The 21,304-nt window shown below is 39.1% G+C and overlaps 1 protein-coding gene across 9 annotated transcripts in view; it reads right to left on the bottom strand.

Annotated features, from left to right (window-relative positions):
- Positions 1–2,486: 2,486 nt before the first annotated feature.
- The window catches only part of RAPGEF4 (Rap guanine nucleotide exchange factor 4), a 227,969-nt gene continuing 209,151 nt past the window's right edge, over positions 2,487–21,304 (bottom strand). For 6 of the 9 annotated variants that reach the window (XM_073305859.1, XM_073305860.1, XM_073305861.1 and 3 more), the window contains 6 exons: positions 18,429–18,519; positions 16,135–16,185; positions 15,481–15,568; positions 15,054–15,118; positions 5,629–5,683; positions 2,487–3,636 (listed from right to left, as the gene is read on the bottom strand). In XM_073305859.1, the coding sequence (XP_073161960.1) occupies positions 3,509–3,636; positions 5,629–5,683; positions 15,054–15,118; positions 15,481–15,568; positions 16,135–16,185; positions 18,429–18,519 (478 nt within the window). In that variant the 3' untranslated portion in view covers positions 2,487–3,508. The remainder of the gene's footprint in view (positions 3,637–5,628; positions 5,684–15,053; positions 15,119–15,480; positions 15,569–16,134; positions 16,186–18,428; positions 18,520–21,304) is intronic. The other 3 variants (XM_073305863.1, XM_073305867.1, XM_073305868.1) reach the window with 1 other exon arrangement.

Raw genomic sequence — 21,304 nt, 5'->3', positions numbered from 1 at the left:
GCGCTGTTCTCCCCCATTCCAGGGGATCCGCAGTCTGCTGTCCAGCCACTTCCCTCAGTGGCAACTGCAGCCAATTGTCTGGCCACTTCCGCAGATGCAAGTGGGGCCTGCCCACTACTCGAAATCCCAGCCCAGGGACCCTGTAGATGGCCGCCACTTGCTGTGTCCCCTCCAATGCCTCAGTTCATTTCCCTGGGCCACTTCCCCACAGCTCCTGGCACCCTCTTTGCCCTTGCCTCAGGGCCTCAGCCTGCGAATGCCTGAAGCCAATCAGGAACTGTCTTTAACTCCCCCCAGTCACTGCTAACAGCACTTCTCTGTCCAGGATGCTAGTTCCCTTCTGGCAGGCAGGAGCCTGATATTCCCTCATCAAGCTCCAGTCAGCTACTGGACATGCTCTGCCCTGCAGCTCTTCTTATATGGATCTGCCTGGCCCTGATTGGTTGCTCCTTGCAGCCCCTTTCCTATTGGCTGCTTTTTGCGCAGCTGCCCTAGGCCTTTATTAAGCCCTAATAGGCCAGTGTGTGGCAGGCGCCCCATCACAGTAGTATTTAAGTGTTTGCTCTGTAACTATGAAACTGGAAACCCCCAGAGTCAGGAAAGAAGCATTAGTAAGTGTGAATACTAGTTTACCATAAGAGATGTCATCTCCTGCCCTACAAAGGCCTATAGACACCAGACAAATTAGTGGACAAAAGACTTTGTTGATTGTTTTCTCCACACCCATGGAGAGGGGACATGCACAAATACTCATTGCATCACAGCTTGAACTCTGGTAGAAGGGCATTAAAAACCTTGTCAAGAAGAAATAGTCATCACTATGCTGCTGGGAATTCAAAGAGGGCAATATTTCTAAGCATAAGCAAGGGATCCCCAAGGTGCTTAGCTTTGGTTAGCCCTAACAGACATACAGAGCTTGCACATTACAGCAGCTGCAGTTACATTCTGGAGCCTAAGACTAACTCATTTGTGAGTGTGTGTATGTTTACCTACTTTAAACTTGTAAAGAAATCTTTTTTCCTTTTCATAGTTAATAAATCTTTAGTTAGTTTTTTACAGGATTGGATACAAGCATGGTTATTGGTGTGTGATCTGAGATGCAACTGACCTGGGGTAAGTGACTGGTTCTTTGGGCTGGACATACATGAAAAATCACAACAATATTCAGCTTGAGGGACCATCTCTCACAAAGGCAGCCTTTGGGTGGCAAGATAGACTAGAATGCCTGAGGAGATTGTCTGTGACTCCATGTTAAGGTTGTTTTAGTGCTTGAGGAGTTTACACTTGATACTTAGTTGGTGAAATCTAATGATAGAATACACAAGGTTCGTGAGCCACTCCAGACAGCTTGACATATGCCAATGTGTGTTAGCTCTGAAGAATAATGATGACGATAATAGTCACTTTTAATTCACGGTTGATACATTTATCACAAACATCCAGGTACTCTGAGACTGTAGAGGTATGTGAGTGGAACAGAGAAGAATATCACTATGTCAAATGTCAGCACTATTTTGCAGCCTTCTTTTGGTTATCCACTAATGCCTGCACAGCACAATGGCTGTGCAGCTGCCCCCATGGATTATTCATGCTACCATAAGAGATCCCAGTCAGAGAAAGTGCATAGACAATCCCGTGGATACATGGTAAAACACATTCCCCACTCCCATCACAACCTAGTTTGTTGCTCTGACTGCAGAGGATCTACAGAATGTAAACTCCATGAAGGGTGGGAATCAAGAGCAGATGGAAAAGTAGTTGCCACTCACTCAGTTGCCTCCCTGGCCTTGTCTTCACTGAGTGGAAAAAGCATGTTCTAACTTGAATTAGTTAACTCAGGGCAAACTCCTAATGAAGACAAGCCAGTTTGTAGTTTTCACAACTAGCAGGTCAAGTTAAAGAACTAACTCACTCGGGTTAAGAACACAATATTTTTATATTTACATTGCAAGGATTTGGCTTGGGATATTGTAATAATTTTCCCCTTTCTATAATAAAAAAATCTAGTATCTTGATTATTTCTGAAATATTTGAAATGTATAAGGTTTCTAGCCTCATGTTGATTCAGAGGGGGAGTTTCCTCTGGAACCCCAAACAAATGAGCTAAAACGAACCTCTTTTCAAGCTGTTCAACTCCCAGAGATGGTGATGGGGTTGAACAGGTTTAAATGAGGACATAATTGACTATTGCGTGTAGAAACAGGAGGACCCTATTGCAGTTCAACACCTAGCAAAGTTCAGTTGAAGTTCACTCCACAAGCCTGCTAACATCATCTGTTTTTATGCAGGAATGAAGATTGGAGTACACACAACAGATGTTAAGGACAGTGAACAAATCTTTTTAAGCATTTACATTTAATTAAGATACTGCATGTTATTTACAGAAAACACATTACACAATTCTTACACATAAAGTGCAGACTAAGTGTAAAGACAGAAAAACTGTACTTCAATTACATGCTAAATAAAATAAATAAAAAGCAATTATTTTGGCACAATACTATTACATAAACAAATAAATACTCTAGAACATGATGAATTAACTTTTCTATTTACAATCTACTTGAAAGTGCAAAACAATTGCTAAAAATTGAAATATTTGTAAATGTTTAAGCCCAGAAAGTATGTTTTAATCATCCACAACTAATTGTAGCTGATATTTAAAGTTATAATGTCCAGGAAAATATTGTCTTTGTGCATTTTGTGCTCTTTTTGAACCAGTCTCTTGCTACCTTTATGCTACTGATTTTATGAAGCTCATTGCTTCAAATTGAAATTTTCTAAAATCCTGGTTGATAGTTTAAGAAAACCTCAAAAGAAGTAAAATTACAAATATTAATCTATTTATCATTGAAAATATGGCAGTTCAGTCCTACCAGGGTAACTTAAATGGCCAGAGTACTTTACAGTTGTATGCAAATGTGGTTAAGATGTGAAATTGTTATTAATACATGTAGTGTTTAATAAGTAAACTTTTTTTCAATAGCTCCCTGAATACCAAACCCTGGAAATATACCATTGGACCTAGCTTGGGCCCAAATTATGTCACTGGTTTCTTACATACATCTCCCACTGAAGTTAACATGAACTGAACATGCAAAACTAATGGCAGATTTTGGCCCCAAACTGGATAATAAATCTTAAAATATTGTATTTTTAATTAGAGAAAAGAAACACTGCTACATTCCTTAGAACTATTAGGAGTTTTTGGTGCATGTTTCACCAGCTATTCTGGCTATTTTATCTCGTTTTTATTTTCACTATTTACAGGAATTTTGCCTCACCTTAAAATGAATTAAGAGTACACAACATGTGCACCCTCCCAGTTACAGTGTATAAACTCTTCATTAGTCAAACTTCTCTAAGGGCTGGTACATTGTGCGTTGCCTAGGATTTTAGAATATGTTTTTGCTTATTTTTGTAGTGGCAGTGCAGTAGCAGAATAAGTGGAATTCTTAATAGGTGACCTTGACTGGAAAAAAATAATTTCTTGTAGTCACTTAAATGTTTATGCTCGACGTGGTTCTAGTCGGTGAGACATCTGTGATAAAGTTCTCTGGTTGTCAATCACATTTAATTGTCGTACATAGGTCCGTACATCCTGATGGTTCTTATTAGTTAGAGCTGCGTCTGGATCTGAAGAAACAGAAATGATGTAGGATTGGTACACTTGGTCAAACCCTGAGTAGAATATATAACTCTTCTTTTCAGAAATCTACCATAAGTAAACACCAGATACTGCTGCAATAACAATAAAATGGTTAGAAATCTATCTTCCACTATTCTCTTCCATTTGAATTCACTCTCCCCAGTGTATTTTTATTATCTTGTATTATTTTCCCCATAGAATAACTCTGCTTCCTGGTATCCTTGGCTACATTCTCCGAAATTGATGGCCCTTGGTGAAGTTTTATACCTAGCTTAATAGTCAATAGTAATAATTACACAGCTAGTTGGCATAGTTTAACAATTTAGTAATATCTACTGTTGACCTAGGAGAGCTCACCCTGGCCCAAAACTGTAAAATTGCTTTAAAAGCTAAAAAGTAATCCTTTTGCATCACCACAACTGTAAAATGAGCATCTAATGCCAGGAAAATTATGAACCAATGTAATGGTCCTTTATGAACCAATGTAATCCTTAATTCATTATTATTTAACATTTGCAATGCGGTGGTGCTTAGTGGCCAAGCAGCTTCAGACCCATTATGTTAGGTGTTGTACAAACATATAATAAGTGACAGTCACTGGTGTACAATCTAAAAGCTTCCTGGGCCAGATCTGTCAAGATATTTTAGCTCCTGTATATGGAGATAGGTACCTAGTAGGATTTTCAAAAGTGACTACCACCTAACTGATTGGTTTCAGAAGGAGGTAGGTTCTCAGATGCTTTTGAAAATCCCACTAACTGCTTATCTGCATCTTTAGGTGCCTAAATATCTTGAACAATCTGACAGCATGCGCTAGAAACGGAGTACATACCCAGGCTCCAAGTACTTGGGTGGCTAGCTTTTGCTGAAGCCTGTGCCACCACATCTACGTTATTATTGTTACTCACAGTAGTTAGATTAAAGTTAGCATGGGTACCCGTACCCAGACTACCATCACACCTTCACTTGCAGTGTAGCAAACCCTTAGGCGGAGCCTAAGCTACAACCTGATCTGCTAACACAATTGTAAAGGCATTAAACTGTGTCTACATGAGGTATAAGGGCTGTTTTAAATCAAGTTAGTTAACTTAATTTTTAAAAGCAATTTAGCTAGACATGCCCTAAATGACTACACAAGGCAGTAGCCAGAGGAGAATCAGGTCTTTTGTGTTTAATTTAATCACTTTTTTACTTTATTTATACAATATAATGTAATTGCACTGTATGCATTCCCGCAATATTTATTAAAGTATTGCTATATATTGTTCCATAGGCTGGTGACTTCAGAGCTGAGCAACTGCTGCTTCACAGCAATACGCACTAGGTGCTTTACAAATGTTCACTCTTCTTTTACAAAAGATGATGATGCGGAATCTACACCGTGTACAAACTAAAGGGTTTACTTTATTCTTAATATATGTGCATTTGTCTATGGACTTTAACTGAAGATATGTGTGTGTTTAGATTTAGAAGATAATGAGAGTATATTTTAATTTCTAAATCATTTATGTCTGAAGGTCTCAGAGTACTTAATCAATCAACATTAAAAAAGAGATATGTCCCAGAGATATGTCCCAAAATTAAAAAAGAGATATGTCCAACTGAGATGCTGGCTGGAACAAAGAAAAAGTTTAGTCAACATGAGATTCTGGAGCTAGGATGGAAAAGATCCCATCCCATTATAAGTGTTTCTTTTTACACCATTTATTCTGCTTTCTGTGAAGAAGGATGGGAGGCTGCTCTGTTAAAAAGAAAATCAGAGACTGAGTGATGCTCTTTAGCAGAGTGAGGCTGAAATTATCCAGTGTGGTTGATCAGACTTCTGCCATTGTGCATGACCACAAAGTATGGTGAAAATATTGAAACAATAGCCTCAAAATGCATTATCCAGTATGTCTCTATCATCCACAACAAACTCATTTTTAACATTCCAATTAGCAGTGATAATTCTGACAATTCACATATTGCAATTCACTTACTGAAAGATTGGCTTCGGCAAAATTTCACTGTCCTTGCAGTGTTGGCGATCATACGCTGAAAAGAAAATGTATTTTAAGTGTCCTTCGTGGTGGAGGGTGCAAACAGAAAACAAACATCGTATTTCATCATTTGAAGTAAACACAGATCTGAAGATACTGACAAAATCAATTAAAACATTCAAATGATGTTAAAGTTTCAGAATTTTAACTTTGCCCTGACATTTTGGGTCTGATTCTCATTTACACAGGCTTCAAAGTGGGCATACATGTGATTTCCATTTCCTAAGTGGTGTAAAGGGGCCTTAGTATAAGAGAAAATCAGTTCCTTTAATGTTTAACCTTGCTCACATCTTCAGATGAAACAAAGGGGTTATCCCAAACCCCTCTGCACGTGAATACTCAAATTTAATTTTAAGGTCACTAGTTCCTAACAGCAAGGACATTCTAGAACACATTCCATTAAATTGCTTAGCACTTTAAGATATTCCAAATTTTATTAAGGGTTTGAGTTAAAATGCAGCTCTGCTTTGAAAAGTGACTGTAAAAATGGCATTCTGGGGATCCATGTTTATTGATTTCCTGATGAAATGTGCTCAGTTTATAATTAAAAAGCTGATGGGTGGAAATCTGGCCCTACTGAAGTCAATAGGCATTTTGCCATTGACTTCAGTGGCGCCAGAATCTCACCCATGATTTTTCTAACTACCAGCCCTGCAAATTCAACCCGGATTCTTTTTTTTTCCCCTACAGCTAGAGTTGAAACTTATTTTGTTGATAATTCACAGGAAGGAACAGAATCCAACTCAGTCCTTCCTAGATGTGCTTGCGCTACAGTGGAAACAAGAGTAAAGTGTAGTAAAAAATTATTGTAGTTACTGAAGTAAGCCACAAAGACTCAATAAACATGGGGAGTAGATCTGATAAGGAAGAAATGCCATTTTACACTAATGTTTCAGAGTAGAATTGCTGCTGATAAAATAAAAGGAAGGAAGTTGAAATCTAATTCTGCAACCCCAAACTTAACTCACTGGCTCAATTGTCACCTGATAGATAATGTTCTCCTGGCTGAGCAAAGTATCAATTAAATTACAACATCAGGAGTAAATCTGAGTTTCCATAGTTGGGGAGTTTGATTTAGGCATGAAGGCTTGTAGTTTAATTTACTTATGTAAATTAAGAAAAAGAAGTGGGAAAAAAGTTTCAAAAGGCAAAATTTCTATTGCTACAAGGAATCTGAAGTTTGTTCTCATGTGTTCCAACACATTTAACATGTTAAAACATGTTCTAATAGTTATATGTTAACATATTTTCACAGCATATTCTCAACAGGCTGTTTTACACACACTGGAAATTAAGATGATCAAGAAAATTATAAATCCATACAGTGGAATAGCCTATTTCCAACTAGTGAGTAGTGAGAGAATTTGTCTGGTTAAATTTAGATGCCTCACAAAAAAAAAAAAACCCACAGATTAGGCTTTTATGTGAAAATGAAATAGCTCTTAATACAACAGCTCAGAGGCAAATGGTAAGCACTACTCCAGAACAGGCTTGTAACTGACATTTTTCATACACATGAATGGAGTAATCTCAGACATTTTAATGCATCATGTGAAGTATACCAAGACTGGCATGATTGTTGATCAGCATCAGAAATCTAATACCTACACAATAGGTAACTAGCCTGTGATAGTGCCCAAGAGGTGCCTGAGTGCACATCACAACTTTGCCAACATTTTGGAGCATATGGACCAAGGATTTTTTTTATACTCTCTAGATAAACAGATGCACAATTAAACAGATAAAGAGCCCTCAAGTAAAAGTAATTTTAACGCTACATTACCTTAGTTCTTTTTACACTTCTCTAAACCATTATTATTACTTGTCTAGTACTACAGGTGTGCATGGTGTTCTCTTTTAGGAGTTTACAATATAAGGCTCCAATCCTGCAAATTCTCTTGCATGTGCTTAACATTAAGCACGTGAGTAGTCCAACTGACTTCACTAGGACTACTCAGATACTTAACGACAAAGACATATCTAAGCGTTGTGCTGGATCAACCCAGAGTGCACCATCCCAAGTAGGATCAAGCCTGGAAGTCTAACCTAATCAAACTGGAAAACACTTGAGTATGCTCTGAAATGTTACAGACTTCTGTGGAAGTCATGTAGTTTTGGCCAACACACAAGTGATGTTGCTATTTTGATCATACTATTTCAGGAAATACTCCCTTAAAATAAGTACTTCCAGGAGTGGTATCATAAACGTTGAACAAGGCTGGCTGACTAATGCGTTGATGCAGCTTCCAGAATTGCTTCTTTTAGGGGAGGCACTTCTGAAAGTTCTGTCTTTCAAGATGATGGTTAAAGTTGCTTGACCTGTATATTGCTGGGTGTTTGTTGGAAACATTCAGTCTTATCTTTCTATACTTATAAATCTTCAGCGTCTCAGGCCTCAGTTCACAAAAAATTTGAACTGAGCCATGAAGTTTGGATCTAGTCAAGAGCAATATTCAAAATTCTCCAAAGTTTGATTAGTTTTGGATCCAACTTTATGGTTGAGAATCTTTCCTTGTGGTAAGAGACAAGCATCACTAAAACTTTTTCACCCCATGTATTTTCTTTATTTTGCGGATGTTCTGTATATTGGAGTAACATTTGGGATCAGGATGAGTCTATTGTATGCAATTCAGAAAGATGAAAGAAATCAGGAGTATGAGTTTCCAAAAGTTCTAACTCTAAGTTTCTGCCTTTATGGACTATCCAAAATTAGGAAACTGGAAGTTGTGCATTAGCCTCTTGTTGGGATAGGAGTATCTTCTCTCACTGAACTGTCTGAAGAATTCCATTTTAAGGAGCGGTGTTGCATGACTCTAAAGATAGTCTCATCCAATCCTTTTCATTCAGAAGGATGCAGGCAATGATACAACAGCAAGGATTTTGGAAGTGGGAGTTAACACAGCAGAATATGTTGCTTCAACCCAATGAGATGACCCCAGAAGCACACCATACATTCTACATAAAGCCCCATTCCATGGCTCTTTGTTTGTCCCGTACACTCTACAAGTACTGACACAAAAGGTGTGAGTTGGACTTATCACTGGCTCATAAAGAGAAAACAGATTTCTTTTACCATTGCCTTGCAAATGTGGTGGATTCTCTTCTTTTGATCCATTAATAGCAGAGTTTTACTACATGTAGATGAAGGGTTGTATTACTGAGCAAACATTATCATAGAAGTTCAACTGTTAGCACCTTAAACTTTTCTTCATTTTGGGATTGCCTCAGGTTAATATCTCCAAAAATTAGCCTCTGTTTACTCACTATGCTAAGAAAGGCCATTATTGAAAAGCCATATATCCTAAACATGGAGCCATCTGAAATAGAACCAGCCACGTAACACAATAGCAACTGCCACTATCAGCATGCTATATATATATATATATATATATATATATATATAAACTATATATAACAATACTGTTTCAAGTTTTATGCTGCCTAGAAGAGTGGGCAGCAGGCCAGCACATTATCTGCTAATCCATTCCTAGCTTAAGCTTCTAAATGTTATAAATATTCATATATGCCATAGAAAACTACCAGGGGCTTTAGTCACACGCTTTCTGCATAATCTGTATGTTCCAAAAATGAAAAGAATGTTTGCCTTTTTTTTGCATAAGGATCAGAATGTGAAATCCCTTTTGTTCATAACCATAAAACCTGAAAACCAATATGCACAAATTCTTTAATCCTCATTTCACACCTCAAGGCTGAAGAGCCTCAATAAAAGAAGAACCAGTGACCAGCTTTGTGGCCTGATGGTATTGTCTTGTGGTGCCACAGGAAGGTAGGCCTTACGTTTCAGAGCCACCTTGCAACTTCTATTCCCTCTGCAGGTGCCACTTTTGTGACATACTGGGAAGCAGAATGTGCAGAGGCTGCCAGGTAAATTGATCTCTGATCACACTGCCAGATGATTTAAGGAATAGTGTTGACATAAGCTCCAAAGGAAGTGCATCCCCTGCCTGCCCTTATGAAGACATGATGCTGCAATGACAGTCACATGAACTCGGGTTAAACAGGGAATGCGAGGAAAGGATGGTAAATAATGGCTTTCAAATGAACCATGAGGGAAAAGATAAAGACCATGTTTGAATTCATTTGAGGACACAAATGTGGTATGGAATATAGCATCTCCACATGGAGAGCCAGCCCCTGGAGCCTCCCACAGAACAACAGATCTAGAAAAGGGCCTGCCTGGCATATCCCATCTATTTACAAAAACCTGTGAAACTGGTAAAAAATGGACAGGTACAAAAGCAGTACAACTTGTATGTAATATATTGTTATGCACTGGTTTGGTAGGTTGCACGTTGCCCTCTAGTGGCTAGCCCACAGGGAGTAAACAGGAACTACTACTACTAACAGCTACGGGACTTCTCCTTTGCCTCAAATGGTAGAGGCTTGTTTTTGGAGCTGAGAGATAAACGTGTCTGAGGTGCCTAATTGTTGCATTTGTGGTCTACTACAGTCCTCTTCACTACTGCTTTACCTTCCTGCAGCTCCTAAATTGTATGTGCTCAACCTTGCAACAGCAGCATTTTTACAACTTCACAAGCTTAACAATTCCTAGTTCCCCCAGATAATTATGGCTTCATTTTCACTGCCAAAAAAGATGCTTTTTTCCAGTACGAAAGCTAATGCATGGTGTGTAAAAATCCTAGTGGAGATAAGTCACAGACAGCTTTTACTGCAATGTAGTTAGGTGAGATCAAATCTGGGTAGAGGGTACAATATTGACGTTGTCTAGCTACACTGCACTTTTCTCCACTACGATTTTCAGCAAGATAGCAAACACATGGTAGTTATTGTAAAAACGGACCTTTTTGGCAGTGAAGACAAAGTCTATAGGGCCCTAGTAATGGTACTTTTCCCTCACTCACAACCATTTCAGATTTGGGGACAACTTATACCTTCAAGTCAGTGGCACTGCTATGGGTACCTGCATGGACCGACAGTATGCCAATATTTTTATGGCAGACTTAGAACAACGCTTCCTCAGCTCTTATCCCCTCTCCTCTACTTGTGCTACATTGATGACATCTTCATCATCTGGACCCATGGGAAGGAGGCCCTTGAAGAATTCCACCTGGATTTCAACAATTTCCACCCCACGATCAACCTCAGCCTGGACCAGTCCACACAAGAGTTCTACTTCCTGGACACTACAGTGCAAATAAGTGATGGTCACATAAACCCCATCCTGTACGGGAAACCTACTGACCGCTATACTTACCTACATGCCTCCAGCTTCCATCCAAGACACACCACACGATTCATTGTCTACAGCCAAGCCCTAAGATACAACCGAATTTGCTCCAATCCTTCAGACAGAGACAAACACCTACAAGATCTTTATCAAGCATTCTTAAAACTACAATACCTAGCTGGGGAAGTGAGGAAACAGATTGACAGAGCGAGGTGGGTACCCAGAAGTCACCTACTACAAGACAGGCCCAACAAGGAAAACAACAGAACACCACTGGCCATCACATACAGCCCCCAGCTAAAACCTCTCCAGCACATCATCAACGATCTACAACCTATCCTGGAAAACAATCCCTCACTCTCACAGACCCTGGGAGGCAGGCCAGTCCATGCTAGCAGACAGCCCCACAACCTGAAGCAAATACTCACCAGCAACTACACACCACAACACAGAAACATTAACCCAGGAACCAATCCCTGTAACAAACCCTTTTGCCTACTCTGTCCCCTATATACTCTAGCGACACCATCAGAGGACCCAATCATATGAACCATCAGGGGCTCATTCACCTACACATCTACTAATGTGATACATGCCATAATGTGCCAGCAATGCCCCTCTGCCATGTACATTGGCCAAACCGGACAGTCTCTTCGTAAAAGAATAAATGGACACAAATCGGACATCAGGAATGGTAACATACAAAAGCCAGTAGGAGAACACTTCAACCTTCCCGGACATTCTATAACAGACTTAAAAGTAGCCATACTTCAACAAAAAAACTTCAAAAACAGACTTCAAAGAGAAACTGCAGAGCTACAATTACTTAGCAAATTTAACATCGTTACTTTGAGTTTGAATAGAAACTGGGAGTGGCTGGCTCACTACAAAAGCAATTTTCCCTTTCTTGGTATTGACACCTCCTCATCAATTATTGGGAGTGGACTACACCCACCCTGATTGAATTGGCCCTGCAAACACTGGTTCTCCACTTGTGAGGTAACACCCTTCTCTTCATGTATCAGTATATTTATGCCTGCACCTGTAATTTTCACTTCATACATCTGAAGAAGTCAGTTTTTACTTGCGAAAGCTTAAGCCCAAATAAATCTGTTAGTCTTTAAGGTGCCACCAGACTCCTCATTGTTTTTGTGGATAAAGACTAACCCCTCTGATACTGGTATGCTAATAATTCAAACATCTATTTACTGACAAAAATATTGATCATGCCCCCATGAACCTGGGGGCCAACTCCTGCTATCTGCTGCCCCCTCCCAGCTTCCCATAACAGGATTACAAGGGCGCACAGAAAGCAGGCTATGATTTACTACTTAAGACTTGTGAGAAAATAATATATGAAAGAGTTCTCACAAGTCTGAAAAAGTATCAGTCTTTTAAAAAATACAGTTGAAACAAACAGAAATGAGAGTGATTCAGAAAGCTGTGTTGGTTGGAGGGATGTAATTTATTCTGCTAGGTGCTATTTCCAGTCTGGGTAGCCGATTGCAAGCAGACAGTTGTCAGTAACCTATCGGCTGTTGGGACTGAAACTCTTTGGTGAGAATTCAGACACAGCACTGTAGTTACGCCAGAAGCAGAGGAACACCCTTTTTTAGAATTAAACAAGGATTTCAGTAGGGATCATCAAGAGATTTTTATTTGTAAGAAGAATAAAACTTAAAATCTCATAATCAGGGTGGATCAAAAGAAACTGTTTTCCAAAGGATGAAGAAATTCAGGACAGATCAATAATTCCTAACCATCAGAAGCAACTAGAGTTAACTATATCTGCTAGCACCATCAATCAGTGGAACAAATAGCTAGAAATGACAAGTGGCTAGATATGGCTCCTAGAGAAAATCTGCCACTGCCTGTTTTCTGGTTTCTAGCTAAAACTACATGAAAGTAGCAGAATATTGACAATGGTGTTGGTCAGAATTTATACCAGTGTAAATGACAGCAGAATTTAGCCCGTAGTATGTGACTGCATGGCCGTGTCTTCACTAGGAAAAAAAGTATTTTTTAGCTTTTGTTTGCTAACACATGGTAACTAACATGTGACCAGGCAGTTGTAGTTGTAACATGAGTTAAAAGACTGAGATAAACAATAGTCTCCCCCCATTTATTTATCTTGACCTGATAACACAGGTGAAAACTACAAACTGCCTTGTCCACGCTAGCATTTTACAATGTGTTAGCTAGCACATGCTAAAAAAAAAAAAATCATCTTTTTTCTTACTGTGGATGGTCCCTGTTCATCAGGTGCCTTTTATAGCTGCGCACTAATCTGCTCTGTCTCCTATCTATTACAAATCTTTCTCCTTCCTTTCCCAATTTCTTTTATCTCTTAGCACATTAGCTCAAGCAGAACTAGCATGTGTCTGTCGACCCACGCTGAGAAGCACGCTCCCAGCTGTAGTGTAGACATACCCCAAGAGAGAGCACTTTTGGGTACAGTTTGGGCTGAAGAAGAGGCTTGGAACTGTAAGCCCACAAACTGTTTCCTGTTTGATTCTTACTGTGTTCAGGGGAACAGGACTGCATCAAAGAAATGTGTGACTCCATCATCTATTTCCATTCCTATCAGAAACAATCCACAAGACCCTAAATATTGGATAACTGCTTGGGTCAAAAGGGGTAACACTGTATTGCTGTATAAAACTACCTCTAAAATCTTCTAATCTACTACTAATAAAACCAAGTTGTGGAGATACACATTTGAAAAATTCCTTCTTATGGCTGGCAGACTCTATAAGTCTTGAGACAAACAATGGTCTGAAGTCAGTCGTCCGCTTGGAATTGACAACTGTATATTATAGCAATAGGCAGCCAACATACACACATACACACACAAAATCTGAATGCTCTCCTGATTCACTGTTACAATAATTACCACCACAAATATATATGGTCACAGCAGAAGGTGTTAATTTTATGCATGTTATGAATCATCAATATATAAGCATTCAGTATGAAATCTTGCATAGCAAGAACTAACTGGATGGCCTGGACCTAGAGATACCGTACAGTAACCACATCCAGATTATCACTAAAGGGATTAAGCACTTTCTTTTGTCAGACTGGAGACTGACCAGAAGCCAACTCCAGGCAAACCTGTCTGAGATTCCTGTGTATTGCACAGCTACTTCAGAAAGGAGAGCTAGCACCTATGCCCACCTAATTAAACCATGAAGTCCTGGTCAAACAGTTCTTTCCCAGGAAGAAAGCTCTGGGCTGAGGCAGGAGAAGGGAACAGAGTGTGTTTATATGCAGTTAGGGTATGCTTTCACCGTAGAACTAACTCAGGCTGCTACCTGGGCATTACCCCCTAAGCCTTCTCCACCCCAAAAAGAACCTCTCACCTGAAGTTGACAGTGCTTTTAACCCAGGCTAGTTGGCTTGTCTGGGGCTGTAGGCTAAAATCTGAGTGATGCATTCAGTTGGCATGATAATCTGCCCACATTGCAGTGAGCACACAGGCTAATCACTCAAGTGCTGATAGTCCTTCAAGACCTTCCCACAATTCCCCCAAGTGCTTGAAGGGCAGACAAGTTCTCCCACAATTCACTGGGAAAGAATCAGAGTGGCTCAGCTTATTGCAGCACAAAGAACCATGGAATATGCTCCCACTAGTCCTAGTAGCACACATGGCAGAGTGCAGCAAAGAGGAGGACACAGTAACTTGGGTAGGGCCTTGCAATGTGGTGGTTTACACTGGGGCTAGGCTTGATCATCTGAGTTAACTGTGAAGTGAAGACATACCCTGAGTAACCAATACGGACAATGACAAAGCCCCCACTTTTCAGAAGCAGGAAAATGTCTCTTAGTTGAGATTTCTGCAAAAGGAAATTGCCTGCATGCAGTTGTTGCCACTTCTGTTCTAGGTAAACAGGACTTGTGTACATTTGTAAATACATAAATTACACTGGAACATAACCCTGATGTTGTGTCACCGATTCCCCCTCCAACAGGAAGGAGAGCTACCAAGCCTGGAAGCTTGCCCTCAAAGGGGCAACAATGCAACTCAGATTCAGAAGAAACTGAAGTTTGTGTGCCTATTTTGTACATAGAAGTGTCTTATATAAAACCATCAGTTCTCTTTTGCACCACTGTAAATCTCAACATACAACCACAGCTGAGAACATACTGTACGTACCATTTTTTCAAAGTTTACTAGATTGTCAATGAATGTCTTGTTCCCCTCGTGAGTAAACGTCATGTCTGCATAGAAATAAATGCAATAGTCTTATAGATAATTGAATTATGACATACAAAACAGCAGAGCACTGTATCTCTATCTCTTCAGTTACAACAATCAGACCATTTAATTGTTAAAAAACATGCTCCTTCTATTAGAGTGAAACTTTGTAAGATTTCTCACTAAGGCTAATGCAACTGGAGTCTGACGTTCAGATTTACTGAAAACTCCTTCTCCGATCTCCATGTCATGATTTTTTTTTAATAGAAAAGAGGATTGCACCTTCCACTGAGATTGAATTTTACTTTCTCTTACTGCCTTTCACTCTTCAAATATCTGACAACTAACTTTCACATGAATAAGGCTGGCAGACTTTCTAGATTACCTTTTATAAGTAAGGGCATGAAGGGAATTATAGGAGGGTCCAGTTTAGCTACAGTAAGCCTGTAGGCCCTATGGTTTCTTGATGGATCCTTAAAAAAAGAAGAGATCAGACAATTATTAACATGGATCAAAAAGCAGACACTGTATAGCTTCATTTAAAAGACATGATGTTTATTAAATGTAATTACTTTGTCTTGCAGCTTTAAAAAGTGCAGCTTCAAAACAAGGACAGCTTTCATTAAATTTAACAGTTCTCCTATCAAATGGCAAGATATAAGTGTGATTACAAAACAGCTTATTTGAATAGAAACTTCACATTTTCCCTCCCTCTAATGGATTTGCAGACACCAGAATAAAAAAAATCCATGTTAGAAAATACAATTTCCCATATGTACAATGGGAAAACATGTTATAAATCTTTTCAGAGTGTCCCAGATTGACCTTAAGTGATACATAAATTCTGTCAAAGTAGGTTCCTAAGGGTATAATTTATTAGTCATACATGCTTATTTTAGCAGCACTAAAATGGGATCATAAACTTCTTAAATTCAAACAAGGACATATAGAATGTTCTGTATCGAGGAATTCAAATCAGTTACTCAGAAACTGAATTAGTACAGATTGTGCACAGAATAAAGGATCTATTGCCATTTACCATCAAGCTTTCAAACTCTGCATAGATCTTCTTAAACTTGCTTGGAAGTTTCTGTTAATAAAACAAAAACAACAGAAAACTGTGTTAAATTTAATCTGCATTCAGTATAACCATTTTACTGTGTATGTTTCTTGTAAACATCCTTAAAGTAGGAAAAACTGTTCTTTCTGGAACAATGTGGTAACATAAAATACAGCACATCTCCTAGCAACCAGATTATAAATAGAGATGGGACTGAGCTACAAAACCTGGATCCTGATTTGGATCCAATCCTGAAGTTACCCAGTTTGAGATGTTCAGATTCAGACATTGAATTGGCCCATTACTGTGACATGCTGCAGCCAAGTAATTCACTTTCATATCTGGATCCAAAGTGCAAATGAAAGTTTAATTCAGTGTTCCAGTTCAGTCCCATTCTTAATGACAGCCTGTTTGAACCAAAGCAATTTACAAAAATACCTTGGGCAGTATTATTTCAGCTGGATCATTCACATAAATGACTGTGTGCCTTTTGGAATATTCACAAGTCAGTCAAACCCCACCTGGGTATTTCCAGGAGATATTGTTAAGCCAAATGTATCATCAACTATTACACAAATCCTTGATTTGCCTGGCATCCAAGGGTCAGTATTCATTTGTTTGGGTTAAGTTAATTAATAACTTTTCAGTTCACAATAGACACTGAAAATGAACTTTTGTCAGCTACGCCCACAGTGAATAAAGGATATGGTGGAACATTACTAAATAATTGCTTTCTATCTCACATTATACTATAATAAATAAATGTTGAGCAAGTTTACTGGATGTGGATACTGGTATGTGAAAAAGACAGCTTCTAAGATCACAATAACTTTCATATATCAAATTAAAACATGTCAGCTTTCTAATTTGCATTACAAATTTGAATATATTTTCTGATCAAATCACATTACAACATTTAGTGGGCATCATAAGCAATAAAGAAATATTTCCTTAAAGTCAATTCTGCAGTAAAGTATTCCTCTATTTAATAGGCATATTATAGCAAGATAGAGTACCACAACAAGGGCCTCATTTCTAATGATGGACATGAACAAATTGTGTGCCTATTTTCCATACGCATACAAATCAGGTATTTGTGAATGAAGTGGCCATATGCACCTGCAAATACCCGATTTGTGTGTGCAACTGACATACCTGCATATGAACATTAAGAATAAATATGTAGGACCTGCTTTTTACTAATGATGTTCACATATATATCCTGAAAAAAACCAGTAGAGATACTCTTAGATTATGTCTTGATAACCTGAGTGCTCTGCTGAACAAAAGAGTGTGAAAACATTTGTCTGAATACAATATCATACCTCTTTCACTTACAAATTATCTCTTCCCCCTTCCAGCTCAATCCCCATATCTACTGTAAATTCCAGCTTGTTGTACACAGTAAATTAATTAAATTCCACCTCTTGTCTGCTTAGAACTTCTGCCCTCTTAAAAACCCCCAGCAGATAGAAATAAAGGGCCAGTTATTTAGAAATTAGCCTTCAAATTCATGCCTTCAGTGTTAATTGTGAGAAGGTTTATGCTGGTATTCAGAAAAATAAATGTAGGCTTCTCTGGCTGCAAACTGAAGGTGTACATTTAGATTTCAGGTTGAGGTCTTTTTGTAAACTGCTGCCTTCTGATGGTACCTCGAATCCCCATTTTCAGGCCAGATTTTAGAAACATGTTAAATGCAATCGGTTATATTTTGGTTTCAGTTACACCAGTAATATATCACTGACATATCACAGCAACCTGGCCAAACATTTTTCTATTTTTCATGAAAAATGTTCACAGAAATATCCAAAAAATGGGCAACCAGCATATACAGGTCAACATTTTTATAAAAATGGAAATTTCGATGAAAATGTTTTGCTAAAAAATTTCATGACAAATCTTTCAGAATTTTTGGAGGAGGGCTACACTGGGGTAAAGGAGAATTTGGCCCATGAAATGTAATTTCACCTTGCTTCCCCCAATAATTTTGCCTCCCTCTTTACCTCCTTTTTTGTAAAACAAAACAAAACACAGCAGCTCAGTATTGTGCTACACAAATGCTCATTAATGGTATGGGACGTCTCCAAGCTTTTAGCCTACAGTAGTAACCTCTCCTCTCAGGAACTGAATTACAGTCGTGAAGAATGGCATGCCTCTCTCTCTCCCAGTTAACCATGTTAATTCTAGCAATAACATGGATGGATGGATGTTGTTGCTTACTAAAAGCAGAAATTACAACCAAAGGTCTCAGAACTGTTGTAGCTATCACTTACCTCCCATGTTAGTGAAAGGCGGCTCACAGCAACATTACTCAGTCCCATGATAATAGCGAAAAAGGAATTAAGATTTTTGTATTCCTTACAGCTGAAATACAAGAGATCCAGACTTTTAATGTTATGCATATAATCAGAGGAGAAGTAAAACTGAGGTCCTGAAGAGAGTGGAATACAAGCCTTTGGTTTGAGTTTGATTACGTTCTGGCAAACTTCACCAGTGGACTTGAGACACATCATTTTGCAACCTCTTTCCCCCTGAGTTTTGTTTGAATCTCAGACTCAAAGCATAATGAGAAGCTTGGTAAACCCAGGATAATAGTATCTATACTGATCAAATTCACTTGGAAACTTCTGTCCCCTCATGCCTCAAAATTGACTGCCAGTTTTCCTCTAATCTGATGTCATTTTTGGCATACAGGAATCCATGGCATTTTAACACCTTTCCCTCCCACCCGTGCACTATGGGGCATCTCCTGACACTAGACTAAGTTAAGGCCCAAGGAATGCTAAAAACAGTGGGAGAAGCATAGTTTACACTCCCACAGCTACAGAACTTGGTGGGCTGGCAGGTTGTCTACACCGCAGAAGAGTCTTACTCCAGATTCAAGGGGCAGATGCCCAGAGATGGCTGAGTTTCAGTGACCCCTGTATACATAGTCTGTAACCAAATTGTGCAGTTTCTTGAACTCTTTGGGATCTTCCAATTAAATAAGTGCCAACTGTCATCTTCATCATTATAAAGACCCTTTACAACATATCCATTGCACATACTAGGTGCACTAAATCTGCCCTAGCCTCCAATACAAGAGTGCTCCTTCATTAGTGCTCAGGAGAGACTGAAGGATGTAACTGCATGTTACAGAATATCTGATATGCCACATCTTTGCAAATGATTTGCTATGTTTGTTACTATAATTGCCCAAAGTAGAAATCTTTAGGCCTATGCTTCTTTTGCTATTTGATTTGCAAAGGTTGGGTGGTAGGATATTAAGGAAACTATAAAAGCAAGAGATTCAAACTGTGATTCTCAAATATTATTCTCTACTTCAGTTAAATCTTGAATATTTTATCCTCTCTCAGATATCTCATCTTGTATGGCTGATCTTCACCTTAACTCAGCATGGCCAAGAGTGAGCTCATAGACTCTCCTCCCAAAACTATCTCTGTAGTATACTATACTAGTGAACATTGTCACCATAATGCCATCACCCAGGTTTGTAACCTTGGGGATTAACTTGGCTCTGTTTCCCTCACGTCCAAGCCACGGCCACATCCTGTTGCTTTTTCTTCACAACATTTCAAAAAACATACCCTTTCCTTTTTTTCCTGATGGTCAAATCGCTTGCTCACAACCTAATCATCTACTGACTACTGTGACCACTTCTGCTCTCGGGTCTTCTTTTTAACAAGCTTACCACCCTCCAACCTTCCAATGCTGCTACCAAAATTATTTCCCTCACATGTTGCTTTGATGATGGTAACATGTCTTTACTTGTTCTGGGAGACACCAAGCATAAATCTGGGTTCAGTAGAAATAATAAATATTAAAATACTAGTATTCAAGTGTAGTGTGGGCTTATTTAAGGAAGCTGCAACTTGCAACTATCCTTTGGCTGAAATAGGGGAATGTTTTGTGGGTGTGCATATGGAGAGAGTTTTTTAATGACTGTGTGTGAACTAGTGTGTATCGAGATGAGAGAAAGGAGGCATAGAAGAGTGAGTGGATATCTTTTGTGTATACGCATAAAGTGGTTCGTTTAAATAACGTGTATGTAGAGACAATACATAGAAAGTCTATGTGTGTGCATGTGCACGCATGTATCTGTGTTGAAGCACTGAAAGACACCACTGGAAATATAGTTAATTTCTTCCTTTATTTCAAAGACTCCAAGCTTGTGAACCTGGTGAGTTGCGCACTTTTACCCAGCAAGTGGCAGGAGCAACCACTGCACAGTAAGCTGAAAGTACACCAGGCTCAGTACAATGAGCCCGCATCTGGTTATGCAACTTCCCCTAGGGGCATGAGCACCAATAAGGGTGCATTTCAAGGCATAGACAACATGCCTATTGGAAAAGTGGGGACCCCTCTTTTGGAACCAATATGGAACCAAGGTGCTCAGCAGCCATTATCTCTGAATATCAGTATGCCAGGAAAGCTGCAGAGCCACACAGTTTTACCACCAGCTACCCAGGAAGATTAACAGTGCTGTACTGAACTGAGTTCCCTCCCTAATACGTCTAGTGCACCTTCCTCTGCTCTCAGGAGGGATTCTACTCTCCTTCGGCTACTGCTTTATCAAGGCTCTTCATGTGCAAATTTAGACAGGGATATTACTTCAAGGCCTGGGCCCACCTTTTTTTAACCCAGTCCCTTGGCTCGTTTTGTTCTAATTCTTCCGCGCATTATATTTGTTTCACTATGTTCTGTAGCACCTGTTACCATGGCAACAATTTATATGGTAAAAAAGAGCTCCATAATGTTTAAAGTTCTTTTGCCGCCACTGAAAATAAATCTGCCAGCTCAGTTTTTATTTCGGAAAATCTTGTGCTTCAGAACTCCCTGCCTTTAGGAGACACAGAGGTCTCAGTGGAGCAGGTCAGGTTTAGCCATTTATTTTTAGAACTGTAGTGAGACCAGAAACATGGAAGTAAACAGGTCATCAAGCTGATCTAAATAGCATAACCCTGTGACACTGGGAAATCTAATGGGTCTGGGGCACTTTATGATTGATTATTTTCCCTGTTTTTTCTTAAGGTGAAGTTTAACTGTTATTTTGAAGATGCTTGATTTTAAAGGTTTATTAAATTTACCTTAATATCTTCATTTACTTGCATTTATGCATTTTCCCATTTCACACTACTGATTTGAGGAA

This window comes from Lepidochelys kempii, chromosome 11, assembly GCF_965140265.1.
Source record: "Lepidochelys kempii isolate rLepKem1 chromosome 11, rLepKem1.hap2, whole genome shotgun sequence".
In the NCBI taxonomy this organism is placed as follows: Eukaryota; Metazoa; Chordata; order Testudines; family Cheloniidae; genus Lepidochelys; species Lepidochelys kempii.
This window is presented reverse-complemented; position numbering and strand designations above follow the sequence as displayed.